At 40.7% G+C, this 12,441-nt stretch overlaps 1 protein-coding gene across 1 annotated transcript; it reads right to left on the bottom strand.

The window, feature by feature from the left end:
• Positions 1–4,324: 4,324 nt before the first annotated feature.
• LOC5518812 (contactin-associated protein-like 2) lies at positions 4,325–8,192 on the bottom strand. Its single transcript, XM_032363614.2, has 3 exons — positions 7,444–8,192; positions 6,358–6,406; positions 4,325–5,270 (listed from the first exon to the last, which is right to left on the bottom strand). The coding sequence occupies exons 1-3, from the start codon at positions 7,792–7,794 to the stop codon at positions 4,666–4,668; spliced, it is 1,005 nt and encodes a 334-aa protein (XP_032219505.2). The 5' UTR covers positions 7,795–8,192; the 3' UTR covers positions 4,325–4,665.
• Between the last annotated feature and the right edge of the window lie 4,249 nt (positions 8,193–12,441).

Below are 12,441 nucleotides of genomic sequence, written 5' to 3'. Positions count from 1 at the left end.
CATTTTTGAACAAAACGATCCTCTCACGGGCTGTAATTATCCTCTCTAGAGCTATCATGTCAGGTTTTCTAATTATCTTCCTTTACCAAGCCTTAAAAGCAAGAAAATAATAGAAATATTGTGATTTTTAAGCGCTATCGGGTCTCTAAGAAATCAACATGACGGTCGCGCGAGACAAGTGATTTCACTACAAGACATTGTTCTATTGTTCGGTTGCTAGGAGATGTGCAAAAGAGCTCATTTGATTGGTCAATTCTTTGTCACGCTACAGCTGAATTTTCAAAAGCTTTACTCCCCGGGGAGAGGAGCTAGAGGTTTTTTTTTTTTGCGCGCGCGAAAGCCAGGCGGTACAGGGCGGTATAGGGAAATATGACAGTTTTTCCGCTGGGCGTTTCAGGGCAGTATGGGAGCGAATAGGTTAATCAATTCTAGAGTCAATGACTCTGACCATTACCAAATGAATATTTCTGAATTACAGGATTCTGGGGGTACCCCTGTTCTAACTTTTGAGCAGCACAGCAAACTGAAGGCCATTCGGTCAATCGAAGAATGGTCAGCAGCCTTTAAGTTATTTGTAGCTAAGTAGCAAAGTATCCACATGAGGCTCCAGCCCTTATGAAATACAGTAATACCATACATAATTTGGCTACCAGAGGGGCAGATTGGAAGTTTTATGATGAGAACTTCCATTATTTGTGACAGGCTAACCCAGCCCAGCATGCCCAGGATAGCACACACTGGGAGCTTTGGCTCCGTTGCCACCCCTCGCCCCAACTGCAGAAACCACGCCCTGTTAATAACAAGACACAATCCTATAGGGCCTTACCAGGGTACCAAGGGTAGATAGGTTACGGCATTTATTATTAGGCTATGATGGCTCTAAGGCCATCTTGCTTGTTACTGGCTTTTCATTTGGTTTCCGTGGGTCTAGACAGTTTTCCGAAGCCCAAAATTTATCAGCTCGAGAAAACCCTCAGGCTGTTTAACTAAAGCTGAACAGGAGCTCATCTGTTCGACTCCTTGATTTCAGAGTTTCCCCCTTAGGCCTTGTACCTAAAAAGGCAGGAGGGGAATGCTGTCTGATACACCATCTGTCTTTCCCAAAGGGCTCTTCTGTCAATGACCAGATACCAACAAAGCATACTAGTGTCCACTATGCGCGGATTGACGATGCCATGGCCTTAATACAGAGCACAGAAATTGGGTGCTACTTAGCTAAAACTGACATTAAAAATGCTTTTCGGGTAATCCCTATTCATTCTGATGATTACAATCTGTTAGGCATGAGTGGATGGGGCAATATTATTTCGATCGGGCAATGCCTATGGGGTGTTCTAGTTCGTGTAGAACTTCTGAAGAATTTAGCTCTGCTATTCAGTGGATTGCCCAATACAAGTGCGGGATAAACAACATTCTGCATATCTTGGATGATTTTCTGATTATTGAACCTTCGCTCCTTGCATGTCAGTCGAGCTTGGGATCTTTCCTGGGTATGTGTCATTTTCTAGGCGTACCCATCGCTCCCGAAAAAACTACAGGTTCAGCTCAGATCCTTTTATTTTCTGGCATCGAGTTTGATACCGTACGCTCCATTGGTGTCTCCCTTAAGACAAGCTGACCAAATGTAAAGCACTTATTGACTCTTTCTTGGGTCCCAAACGGGCTACCAAGCAGGAATTGTAGTCTTTGATAGGGTTTCTGAACTTTGCATGTACGGTGATAGTCCCTGGCAGAGCATTCCTTCGGCGGCCCATTGATTTAACCATAGGACTCGAATAGCCTTATTATGAAGCCAAGCTTACTACTGAAGTGAAGAATGACCTTCGCACTTGGCGTGATTTTCTGCAGTCTTACAATGGTCGTTCCTTTTTCCTTGATCGTAGATGGCAAACCAGCGAGAGCTTGTGTCTCTATACAGATGCATCGGATGCTATCGGTTTTGGAGCTTTATTTGGTAAGCATTGGTGTCATGGTGGTTGGCCAACAGACTGGCAACGAAAAACATTGCTGCATTGGAATTTTACCCCATAGTTTTAAGTCTGTTGTTGTGGGGCTCTTGCATGGCCAATCAATGTATCACCTTTTTTACAGACAATATTTCATTAGTGCATATAATCAACCAATGCTCTTGCCGAGATAAGGAATTAATGAATTTTGTATAGAAATTAGTGTCTGTCTGCCTTCACTATAACATTCTGTTCAAGGCTTGCCATGTGCCAGAAATCCACTTGAACTTGCGGATGCTTTATCTCGTCTGCAGATTCAGCGCTTCCGTCGCTTGGCTCCAGCAACAGTAGACCCTTACCCAACACCAATCCCACCTCGGTTACCTCAGAACTGGCACAGGTAGTTAGAAATATGCTTGCCTCCAGTTTACAAAGCTCATCTTAGCCTACTTACAGGCGTGCTTGGCGGCATTATAGTTATAGTCTATTCAACAACTATCTCTTTGGCGTGGGGCCTATTTTAATAGGCCTAAAATAATAATAATAGGCTTAAAAGCTTCCAACTAACTAGCCTTGCCTTGTTTATAGCCTATCTTTTTAAGCTAGGTTATGCAGCTTCAACTGTATCGACAGATGTTTCCGCTTTAGGATATTACCACAGACTAGCCGGTTTTGCTGACCCTACAAAATGCAATTTTATCATTCAAATGCTAAGGGGATATACTAAAATCGGTCAATCTTTGGACTTACGCCTACCTATTACAATACGCCGAAAATCCGAAGCGTTTAGGAAATATTTTAGAGTTCCATGTTTGACTAGCTGCATATAGCCGCTCCCCTAGGAGTGTAAAGGGATCACTTGCAGGTGCAGTGACTCCCCTTTGTTCGTAGAAGTTGGTTGCCTATTGAGTCCTTTTTACAACAGGTTTTTATTTTTGCAGGAGCAATAATGCCATGTTTATTGGGACATTCTTTAGTTGTCCTCTCTCCCAAAGGTATATACTTGCAGGAGCGGATTACCAAGGGAACAGTTACTGGTGGTGCTGATTTTAATTTAAAACTTTGGTGTCCCATTTTACATCATTTTGGTCGGTTTTCAATCTAAATTTGCCCTGTCATATGAGCAATTGACTCTTATTTGTAGGGTGGGGCGGCCTTCTTTTCAAGCAGGCTTTGGCGATAGGGTGCTCTCACCTTCGTTGGGCAACATGTTAAAGTCACTTGTAAAAGTGTATTGTTTATATTCATTAAGCCGGCTATCGTGCCCCTGCGGCACGATTTTAAATCCGAGTCTGTGTTCTATTGCCCTTGCAAACAAGCTCGCCAAATCGCTTCTATTGCTCATGTGTAAAGCAAGAAGGGGAGAGGAAGGCACAAATAAACTGTAGATATGTAGATCAACTGTGTAAATCAACTATGTTTGATTTGAGAATTGTTCACTCAAATTTGGTGGTCTCTAGAGTGGTAAAAAGAATAAAGCTTATGCAATGCCCTAACCATTTAACCGTGTTTACTCATCTAATCTAATATTACTCGTAGTTGCGAGTTTATTTCCTCGTTGATCATGCTATTTATAACTTATAATAACACATCAGTTCTCCAAGTGTACGGTACAGATTGTGTTCAGTAACACATCAGTTCTCCAAGTGTACAGTACAGATTGTGTTCAGTAACACATCAGTTCTTTAAGTGTACGGTACAGATTGTGTTCAGTAACACATCAGTTCTTCAAGTGTACGGTACAGATTATATTCAGTAACACATCAGTTCGCCAAGTGTATTGTACAGATCGTGTTCAGTAACAAATCAGTTCGCCAAGTGTACGATACAGAATATGTTCAGTAACACATCAGTTCTCCAAGTGTACAGTACAGATTATGTTCAGTAACACATCAGTTCTCCAAGTGTACAGTACAGATTATGTTCAGTAACACATCAGTTCTCCAAGTGAACGGTACAGATTGTGTTCAGTAAAACATCAGTTCTCCAAGTGTACGATACAGATTATGTTCAGTAACACATCAGTACGCCAAGTGTACGATACAGATTATGTTCAGTAACACATCAGTTCACCAAGTGTACAGTACAGATTATGTTCAGTAACACATCAGTTCTCCAAGTGTACGATACAGATTATGTTCAGTAACACATCAGTTCGCCAAGTGTACGATACAGATTATATTTAGTAACACATCAGTTCGCCAAGTGTACGGTACAGATTATGCTCAGTAACACATCTGTTCTCCAAGTGTAGAGTACAGATTATGTTCAGTAATACATCAGTTCTCCAAGTGTACAGTACAGATTATGTTCAGTAACACATCAGTTCGCCAAGTGTACGGTACAGATTATGTTCAGTAACACATCAGTTCGGCAAGTGTACGATACAGATTATGTTCAGTAACACATCAGTTCTTAAAGTGTACGGTGCAGATTATGTTCAGTAACACATCAGTTCTCCAAGTGTACGGTGCAGATTATGTTCAGTAACACATCAGTTCGGCAAGTGTACCGTAGTGTACGGTACAGATTGTGGTCAGTAACACATCTGTTCTCCAAGTGTACGGCACATATTATGTTCAGTAACACATCAGTTCGGCAAATGTACCGTAGTGTACAGTACAGATTGTGTTCGGTTACACATCAGTTCTCAAAAATGTACGGCATATATTATGTTAAGTAACACATCAGCTTGCCAAGTGTGTAGTAAAGTTAGTGTTCAGTAACACTTCATCTTGCCTAAAGTGAGGTACCCATCCTCCGTACTTCCTTCAGTATCCCCTGCCCTCAGCTGAATGACAGGCAGTGTGTCCTTATCGGTGAGTAAGCCACTATCTTCTCGCCATGTGTCATCATTGCTCGAGCAGTTGCATCGGTAGGCGGGATTGGCGCACGTGCCCGTCACCCCGCATGCGCACTTGTTGCTGCCAGTCGGAGCACCACCCCATGACGTCATCTTGTGCCCGTCACGTGACACCCACCAATTGAACCAATTGCCTCCTGGGTAATAATACAAAGACGACGCTTTGCACTCGTATTTGATGAACTGCTCGCAGTAGTTTGACCTAGTTGTCAATTCTTTCAACTGCGTGACACTTGTGAAGTCGTACGTGACGTCACGCGAGAAGGACCCAGCAGATCTATAACCTTTGGCGTTGATTCGTCCCTCGCTATCATGACCAACCACGGTCACGCCAATACCGTTATGTGACATCATGTCACAAAATACAGGAAAAGGTGGTTCTCCAAGATCACCTGAGGGGTCGATGACATAATATCCGCTGGGGGCTGGCGGGTGACTGAGTTTAATGTCACGACACGTGCCTAAAAAATAACAAGAAATTTGAAAGAAAAAGTCGATACAAATATTTTATAGAACAATGTTTCGGTTGTTCAGTACCTGTTTTCTTCAGGTTACAAATGAGTTAACAGGGGCATGTTACAGGTAGACTGTACAAAGTTCATTTATGAACTAGCTAACAAAGGATAATAATAAGAAATATAGAGTGTGGATAATGCTAAATGGAGGAGTATTGATTGCTAAACGGTTTCTTCTCACCGGTTGAGGCCGTTTCTAAACAGCCAGCCATGCACGTGGCCCGTGCTGGCCACATATATACAATAATATTATGCCCAATGATATATATATTGAAAAAGAATTACAGGAATTCCGATAAATGATGATGATTATCCAATCATTATTATGCACACGATATGATTTGAGCTTTGACGAGTTCTGAGAATTTTGTGCTCTCTGGCTGGTACCAATTATAAAAAAAGTGTTTTTTTGAAAAGGTTCCTAGAAAAAGATCCTTGTCTTAAGCTTGAAGTTAAAAGTTGTAATTAAAGTGCCCTTTTAGTCACACCATTTTTTATTATTTTCATTTAATAATACTTTATTTACCAAATTCAAATAAAAAGTATCGCTTTGGTTTTCCCACAAGACAAACCAACCGATCAAAATGGATGCTTTTTCACATTTTGGTATTTTGCTAGGATCGACATGACGGAAAAACCTGGAAAACGCGCAATTCGGGATAGAGAGAGAAGACACATTTACTTACAATGGCTATAGGATCCTTGTTGTACGGACTGATTTTCAAAACACAAATAACGTGAGGCCGAAGTGCACATAACCAGATTGTGGCTTTTTAAGATAATTTTTCCTTGATCATCATTGCCCTGTACAACAGTCCTGTGACGAAAAGCTCAAATTTCAAAGACACTTTACAGAAAGTGCATCAATTAAAAAAACGTCGCACTTGATATTTTGTTTGCTATAAGTTACTAAGTACTCAGAGAAACTCCCGCCTTATTCGATGTAAAATAGGCGTACTTGAAGCGTTACGTCATGTTTTTCCGTCATGTCGCAAGGATTACAAATAGGCGGCCTGACTAAAGCGAAACTTACCCACACAGAAGTCCGATGCATCCCGACCATTGTCTGCATAGCAGTGGAACTATTAGAAAAGGAAGCATAAAATTTGTGTTTCTGTATAATAACGGCTGGAAAACACTAGCTTGATATCTGAAATACACTTATTTCAATTTACCGCGAATCGATGTATCGTAACCTGCAGAAGAGAAGAGAGGGAAGGGAAGGGAAGGGAAGGGAAGGGAAGGGAAGGGAAGGGAAGGGAAGGGAAGGGAAGGGAAGGGAAGGGAAGGGAAGGGAAGGGAAGGGAAGGGAAGGGAAGGGAAGGGAAGGGAAGGGAAGGGAAGGGAAGGGAAGGGAAGGGAAGGGAAGGGAAGGGAAGGGAAGGGAAGGGAAGGGAAGGGAAGGGAAGGGAAGGGAAGGGAAGGGAAGGGAAGGGAAGGGAAGGGAAGGGAAGGGAATAAAGCAAGCACAAACAACTACGCTGATCGTTGTCAATGTTGTCATAAGACCCCGTGACAATTCATCAAAACCTGTTTTCGCCAGAAGGTGTTTATTTACTAAATGAACGCATCACTGGGATAAACCATGGTATATTTGCATTTCTTTTGTCAAACGCGCCAATCTAGCACTAGAGAGCAATCTAAACTCCCAAATCATGCATTAACTTTTCTGTCCCACCGATTAGTTCTACAATTTCGTCAATGTTTTGATGATTGTGTCACTGATTATGGCAGCGATGGTTAGCTTGGATAGGTCTTTGGCGTTTCACTCATAGGGAAGATTATATAAAAAGGTTGACAAGCTAATGCACAAGTCAAGAGTGTGTCATCAATATTTCAAAATATCAGTATTTGCACAGCAAGGGGTTTTTACTGCTTTGTTTTATGCCATGACAAGCCAGCTTTTTTAATATGCTAAAACGGACGAGAATTCTATGTTTTACAGGGCTACTGCGGGAAAATATTAGTTTCGTCGAATCTCTGGTAATCTAGTAAAATGGCCGGGACCAATTTAATGTGTCACCGAATGATGTCCTAAAAATATAAATAACTTCAAGCTAAGTTCTTAAATTAGATGGTTCTGTAAAACAATGCAACTGATCTAATTTACTTGATTGACCTTAGTACTGAAGTGGTCAAAGGTGTCGTTCTTCACCAGCTCTGCGCCAAGATCACCAATTCGAATAGATAGCAACTCGCAAATGTAGCGAAGCCCTGGCGATGGTTTCCGTGCCATGTTATAGGAAGCACACAGATCTTCTTGCAAGCACGATAACCCACACTCCATCGCATCTTTAACATGCAACTCGTGAAAAACGGTACCGTTAAGAAACGATTTGTTAACTTTGTTGAACTTTTTCGTGGGTCTCTCTTTTGGGGCGGATTTAACTGAGCAAGTTTGAGAAGATACTTCAAAGGAAAAGAAAATCATTAAGATATGCAGACGAAGGATTAAGCTTGCTATCCCCATAATTGCCGATACGATATGACAAACCCCCAATGCGGGGTTTTTAAATATTAAAGTTTGTTATTCTTTTCAGGCCTACACAGTTTTATATATGTACAAAAGCAGGGACAGCCCCTGAAATATCCCATATTCTCTCATTGATTTCTGAATCTCTACCTCTCCCAAACCTGGGTATCACAGACTCCAGACTTTTCTCGTCCAGTGACATTTTGGCTGAGCGACACGAGAGTCTGGAGGTTCTGGTACCCAGGGTACCTCTACCATTAAATGTTAGACATTTTCTCTCTCCTGCATGTCGAATTTGTAATAGCGGATTCTCCTTGTCCTCCAGTTTCTCTCTCATTCCTTAAAAACCCGCGCCCCCCAACCCCTCACGTACTGTAGAATGTAGTTTATAATGAATGAAAACCTGAAGATCGCTCGTTGCTGGCCAACATTCAAAATGCCAAACACTTGAAGTGAAAATATATAAAGTCTTTCAATAGCATGATTCCTTTGTTATGTTGCCCAACAATAGGCCGCACACAGGGTTCGTAAGTTAGCAACCTTGACCATTGAATTAGATCAATTCAAGTTATCTACATGGGAGCGTGTGTGAGGAATGTTTAATTTTTAGACGTTTTGCTTGATGTGTAATCTTGCAATGCGCACAGCAAATTCTGCGGAAGATGGAAAACGAGGCATATAACTTCAGGTTGGTGAGTCCGCTTCCAAAAATAGAAATGAAAATGAAAAAAAAAATTGTGCGATTTTTTTCAAAATACACACTACCGCCCTCCATGAGTTTATTATTATTATTTTTTTATTTCTTTATTCAATTTCCACCAGTTATACTGGTGCGGAAGGTACAACAGAGTTAGGCTCCAAATCAAGTACCCCCTTGAGTGTATTAAGGAAGACTTCTGGGGGGGGGGTTGTTTTAGGATTGACACATCGTATTGCCCTGACTATACGCATACCTTATTCACACCAGCAATTAAACCAGTTTTAAGGTGGTTTAATTAAACTCGTTTAAATATCAATTTCCCAAGAGTGGACAGAACGAAGAACAAAACTGAATAGACTATCTTGTTTTTGTTAGTAAGTGATCATTTAGTTAGTAAGATTTCAACACAATGAGAAACTTGGCAAGTTATCAAAAGAAGAAAAAAAGATATAAGCTTAGACTGTTTTGTTTTCAGAGGGACAATTACTAGCGAAATTCCCTCGAAAACAATAGATAGTTCTAAATTTCCCTCATGCATTAATAGTAAGGGAAATTTACAAAAAGGTAAAATAATCTTTTGTCTTCTTCATTTCCCTCTACATCAGAAATTTAGAACCAAGAAGCTTCTATAGTTTCCACCAGGGAAACAAATAGAAGGCACCTTCCTGATTTTTGCAGGAATGGACCCTGCGCCAAGAGACCAGAGTATTTGATCTCGTGATACCTAAACAACGTCAGACGAGATCTGTACAGGACCCGAAATGATCCCAGGACCCGAAACTATCCCAGGACCCGAAATGATCCCCAAAAGTACCCCAACTGATCCCGGGACCCGAAACGATACCGAGGAGTCCCCGAAATCAGCCCCACGGAATTGCGGTAATGGACAAAGGGAAAGCAGAAGAAAGCAATTCCATTTAAAGCATAATTAAGGGTTGACAGCGAATCTATTTCTAAATAACATGACTTAAAAAACTTAAATTCCAATACAATACTTCTATTTATTACATTGCCCCGGCGGTAAACCCATAAAGTCCAAAACAAATACACAACTTTTAATTGCTACTGAAAGGAGTACAACATAAACATAGCACAGCCTTGCTCAGAACAACCAAACTTTTGACCTTCGAAACATTTGCAGTTCCAACACTCTGACACTATAAATCTCGTTTCCGGTAAACATCACCCCTAAAAATCTATATTCATTTGACAACCAAACAGTGTTTTTCACCACGAAATCCATGTTCACACGAGCAAATATTTACCGACAGCCGGTTTGGCCGAGAAAATGGAATGACAAAACTGAGTAATGCACTCGAACAACCCTTTTACTTGCAAAATATTAAGAGATGTGGCTTTTGTTGAAAGCAATATGTGAGTTTTGAATTTCCTTATGTAGTAGTGCGTACACCACTGCATGATTTCTCTCTTTATGATAGGTCTTTCATTCACCGAACACAAACAAAAATTTTCCTACGGGAAAGCAGAGGCATGTCTAATCTGTGGAGACATTCGTTTATGGCTTGTTATGTATAAATTATTTATTCACGCCTGGTTCTTCAAATTACCATCACGGGAATTTTTATTTAACCCCAATTGCTGACTCAACCAAGCTGTCGAAAGCTGTATTTCCCGCGCAGTCGTATATAAAAATCTTAATAATATGGTTTTAGTTAATTCAAATTTATGGATAGTGACAAAAATGACGCTTAAAATGTTTCATATGTTTTTAAAACTGAAAGCCAATCCTTCCACATTCCTTTTGTTTGTCCATTACTGCAATTCCTTGGGGTTCATTTCGGGGACTCTTGGGGATCGTTTCGGGTCCCGGGATCAGTTGGGGTACTTTTGGGGATCATTTCGGGTCCTGGGATCGTTTCGGGTCCTGGGATCATTTCGGGTCCTGTACAGATCCATGTGGGATGATTTTGATTGCTGTAGGCATGCGTGCTAATGACGTCAAAGAACTAAGCTGTAGATATGTAGAGCAACTATGCAAATCAACTATGTTTGATTTGAGAATTGTTCGTTCAAATTTGGTGGTCTCTAGAGGGGTAAAATGAGCAAAGCTTATGCAATAATCCATTTAACCGTGTTTACTCATGCAACCTAATATTACTCGTAGTTGCAAGTTTATTTTCTCGTTGATCATGCTATTTATAACTTATAATAACACATCAGTTCTCTAGGTGTGCGGTACAGATTGTGTTCAGTAACACATCAGTTCTCTAGTTGTACGGTACAGATTGTGTTCAGTAACACATCTGTTCGCCAAGTGAACGATACAGATTATATTCAGAAACACATCAGTTCACCAAGTGTACGGTGCAGATTATTTTCAGTAACATATCAGTTCTGTACAGGACCCGAAATGATCCCAGGAACCGAAACGATCCCAGGACCCGAAATGATCCCCAAAAGTACCCAAACTGATCCTCGGAACCAAAGCGATACCGAGGAGTCCCCGAAATCAACCCCAAGGAATTGCGGTAATGGACAAAGGAAAAGCAGAAGAAATACTTGCAATTCTTGAAGCGACTCGATTTCTAAACAACGTGACTTAAAAATATTAAATTCCAACACAATACTTTTATTTATTACATTGCCCGGCGTTAAACCCATAAACAGAGTCCAAAACAAATACACAACTTTAAATCGCTACTGAAAGGAATTATACAGCATAAACGTAGCACACCTTTGCTCAGATCAACCAAACTTTTGACCTTCCATCACACATTTTGCGGTTCCGACACATGACTCTGACACTATAAATCTCATTTCCGGTAAACATCACCCCTAAAATTAATATTCATTTGACAACCAAACATGTATTTCACCACGAAATCCTTGTTCACAGGAGCGAATATTTACCGACACATTTTAGGCAGCCGGTTTGGCCGAGAAGATGGAATAACAAAAGCACACCGAGTAATACACTCGAACAACCCTTCTACTACCGATGCAAAATATTAAGAGGATGTGGCTTTTCTTGAAAGCAATATATGTGAGTTTTGTATTTCCTCAAAGTCGTGAGTACATCCCGGCATGATCTCATGATATGATAGGTCTTTCATTCACCGAAAACAAACATGCCAAAAAATAGCTTAAAAACATTTCGCATCCTATGAAAAGCGGCATGTCCTATCTGTAAAGACTTTCTTTTATGGCTTGTTATGTAAAAATGATTTATCCACGCCGGGTTCTTCAAATTACTATCACAGGAATTGTTAGTTGACCCCAATTTCTGACTCAACAACTGTATTTCCCCCGCAGTCGTATATTAAAATTAAAATACTATAGTTTTAGTTGGTGTAAATTTCCTTTTAATAACACAAACAAAGCTAAATGTTTCATATGTTTTTAAAACTGAAAGCCAATCCTTACACATTCCTTTAGTTGTCCATTACTGTAATTCCTTGGGGTTCATTTCGGGGACTCTTGAGGATCGTTTCGGGTCCCGGGATCAGTTGGGGAACTTTTGGGGATCGTTTCGGGTCCTGGGATTATTTCGGGTCCTGTAAAGTTCGCCAAGTGAAAGGTAGCGTACGGTACAGATTGTGTTAAGTAACACATCTGTTTTCCAAGTGTATGGTACAATTATGTTTATTAACACATCTGTTCTCCAAGTGTACGGTGCAGATTATGTTCAGTAACACATCAGTTCGGCAAGTGTACCGTAGTGTATGGTACAGATTGTGTTCAGTAACACATCTGTTCTCCAAGTGTACGGCACATATTATGTTCAATAACACATCAGTTCGCCAAGTGTACGGTACAGATTATATTCAGTAACACATCAGTTCTCCAAGTGTACGGTACAGATTATATTCAGTAACACATCAGTTCGCCAAGTGTACGATACAGATTGTGTTCAGTAACACATCTGTTCTCCATGTGTACGATACAGCTTATGTTCAGTAACACATCAGTTCTCCAAGTGTACA

This window comes from Nematostella vectensis, chromosome 14 (genome assembly GCF_932526225.1).
Source record: "Nematostella vectensis chromosome 14, jaNemVect1.1, whole genome shotgun sequence".
NCBI lineage: Eukaryota > Metazoa > Cnidaria > Anthozoa > Actiniaria > Edwardsiidae > Nematostella > Nematostella vectensis.
This window is presented reverse-complemented; position numbering and strand designations above follow the sequence as displayed.

Bases quoted from the DNA above. Each gene is read 5' to 3' on its own strand.
- LOC5518812 (XM_032363614.2), bottom strand. From the start codon at position 7,794: ATGGGGATAGCAAGCTTAATCCTTCGTCTGCATATCTTAATGATTTTC. The intron at 6,407-7,443 runs GTCAATCAAGTA...CTTTTCTAATAG, and splicing joins TTGACCACTTCAGTACTAAG to TTCCACTGCTATGCAGACAA. The intron at 5,271-6,357 runs GTAAGTTTCGCT...GTTATTTTTTAG, and splicing joins TGCATCGGACTTCTGTGTGG to GCACGTGTCGTGACATTAAA.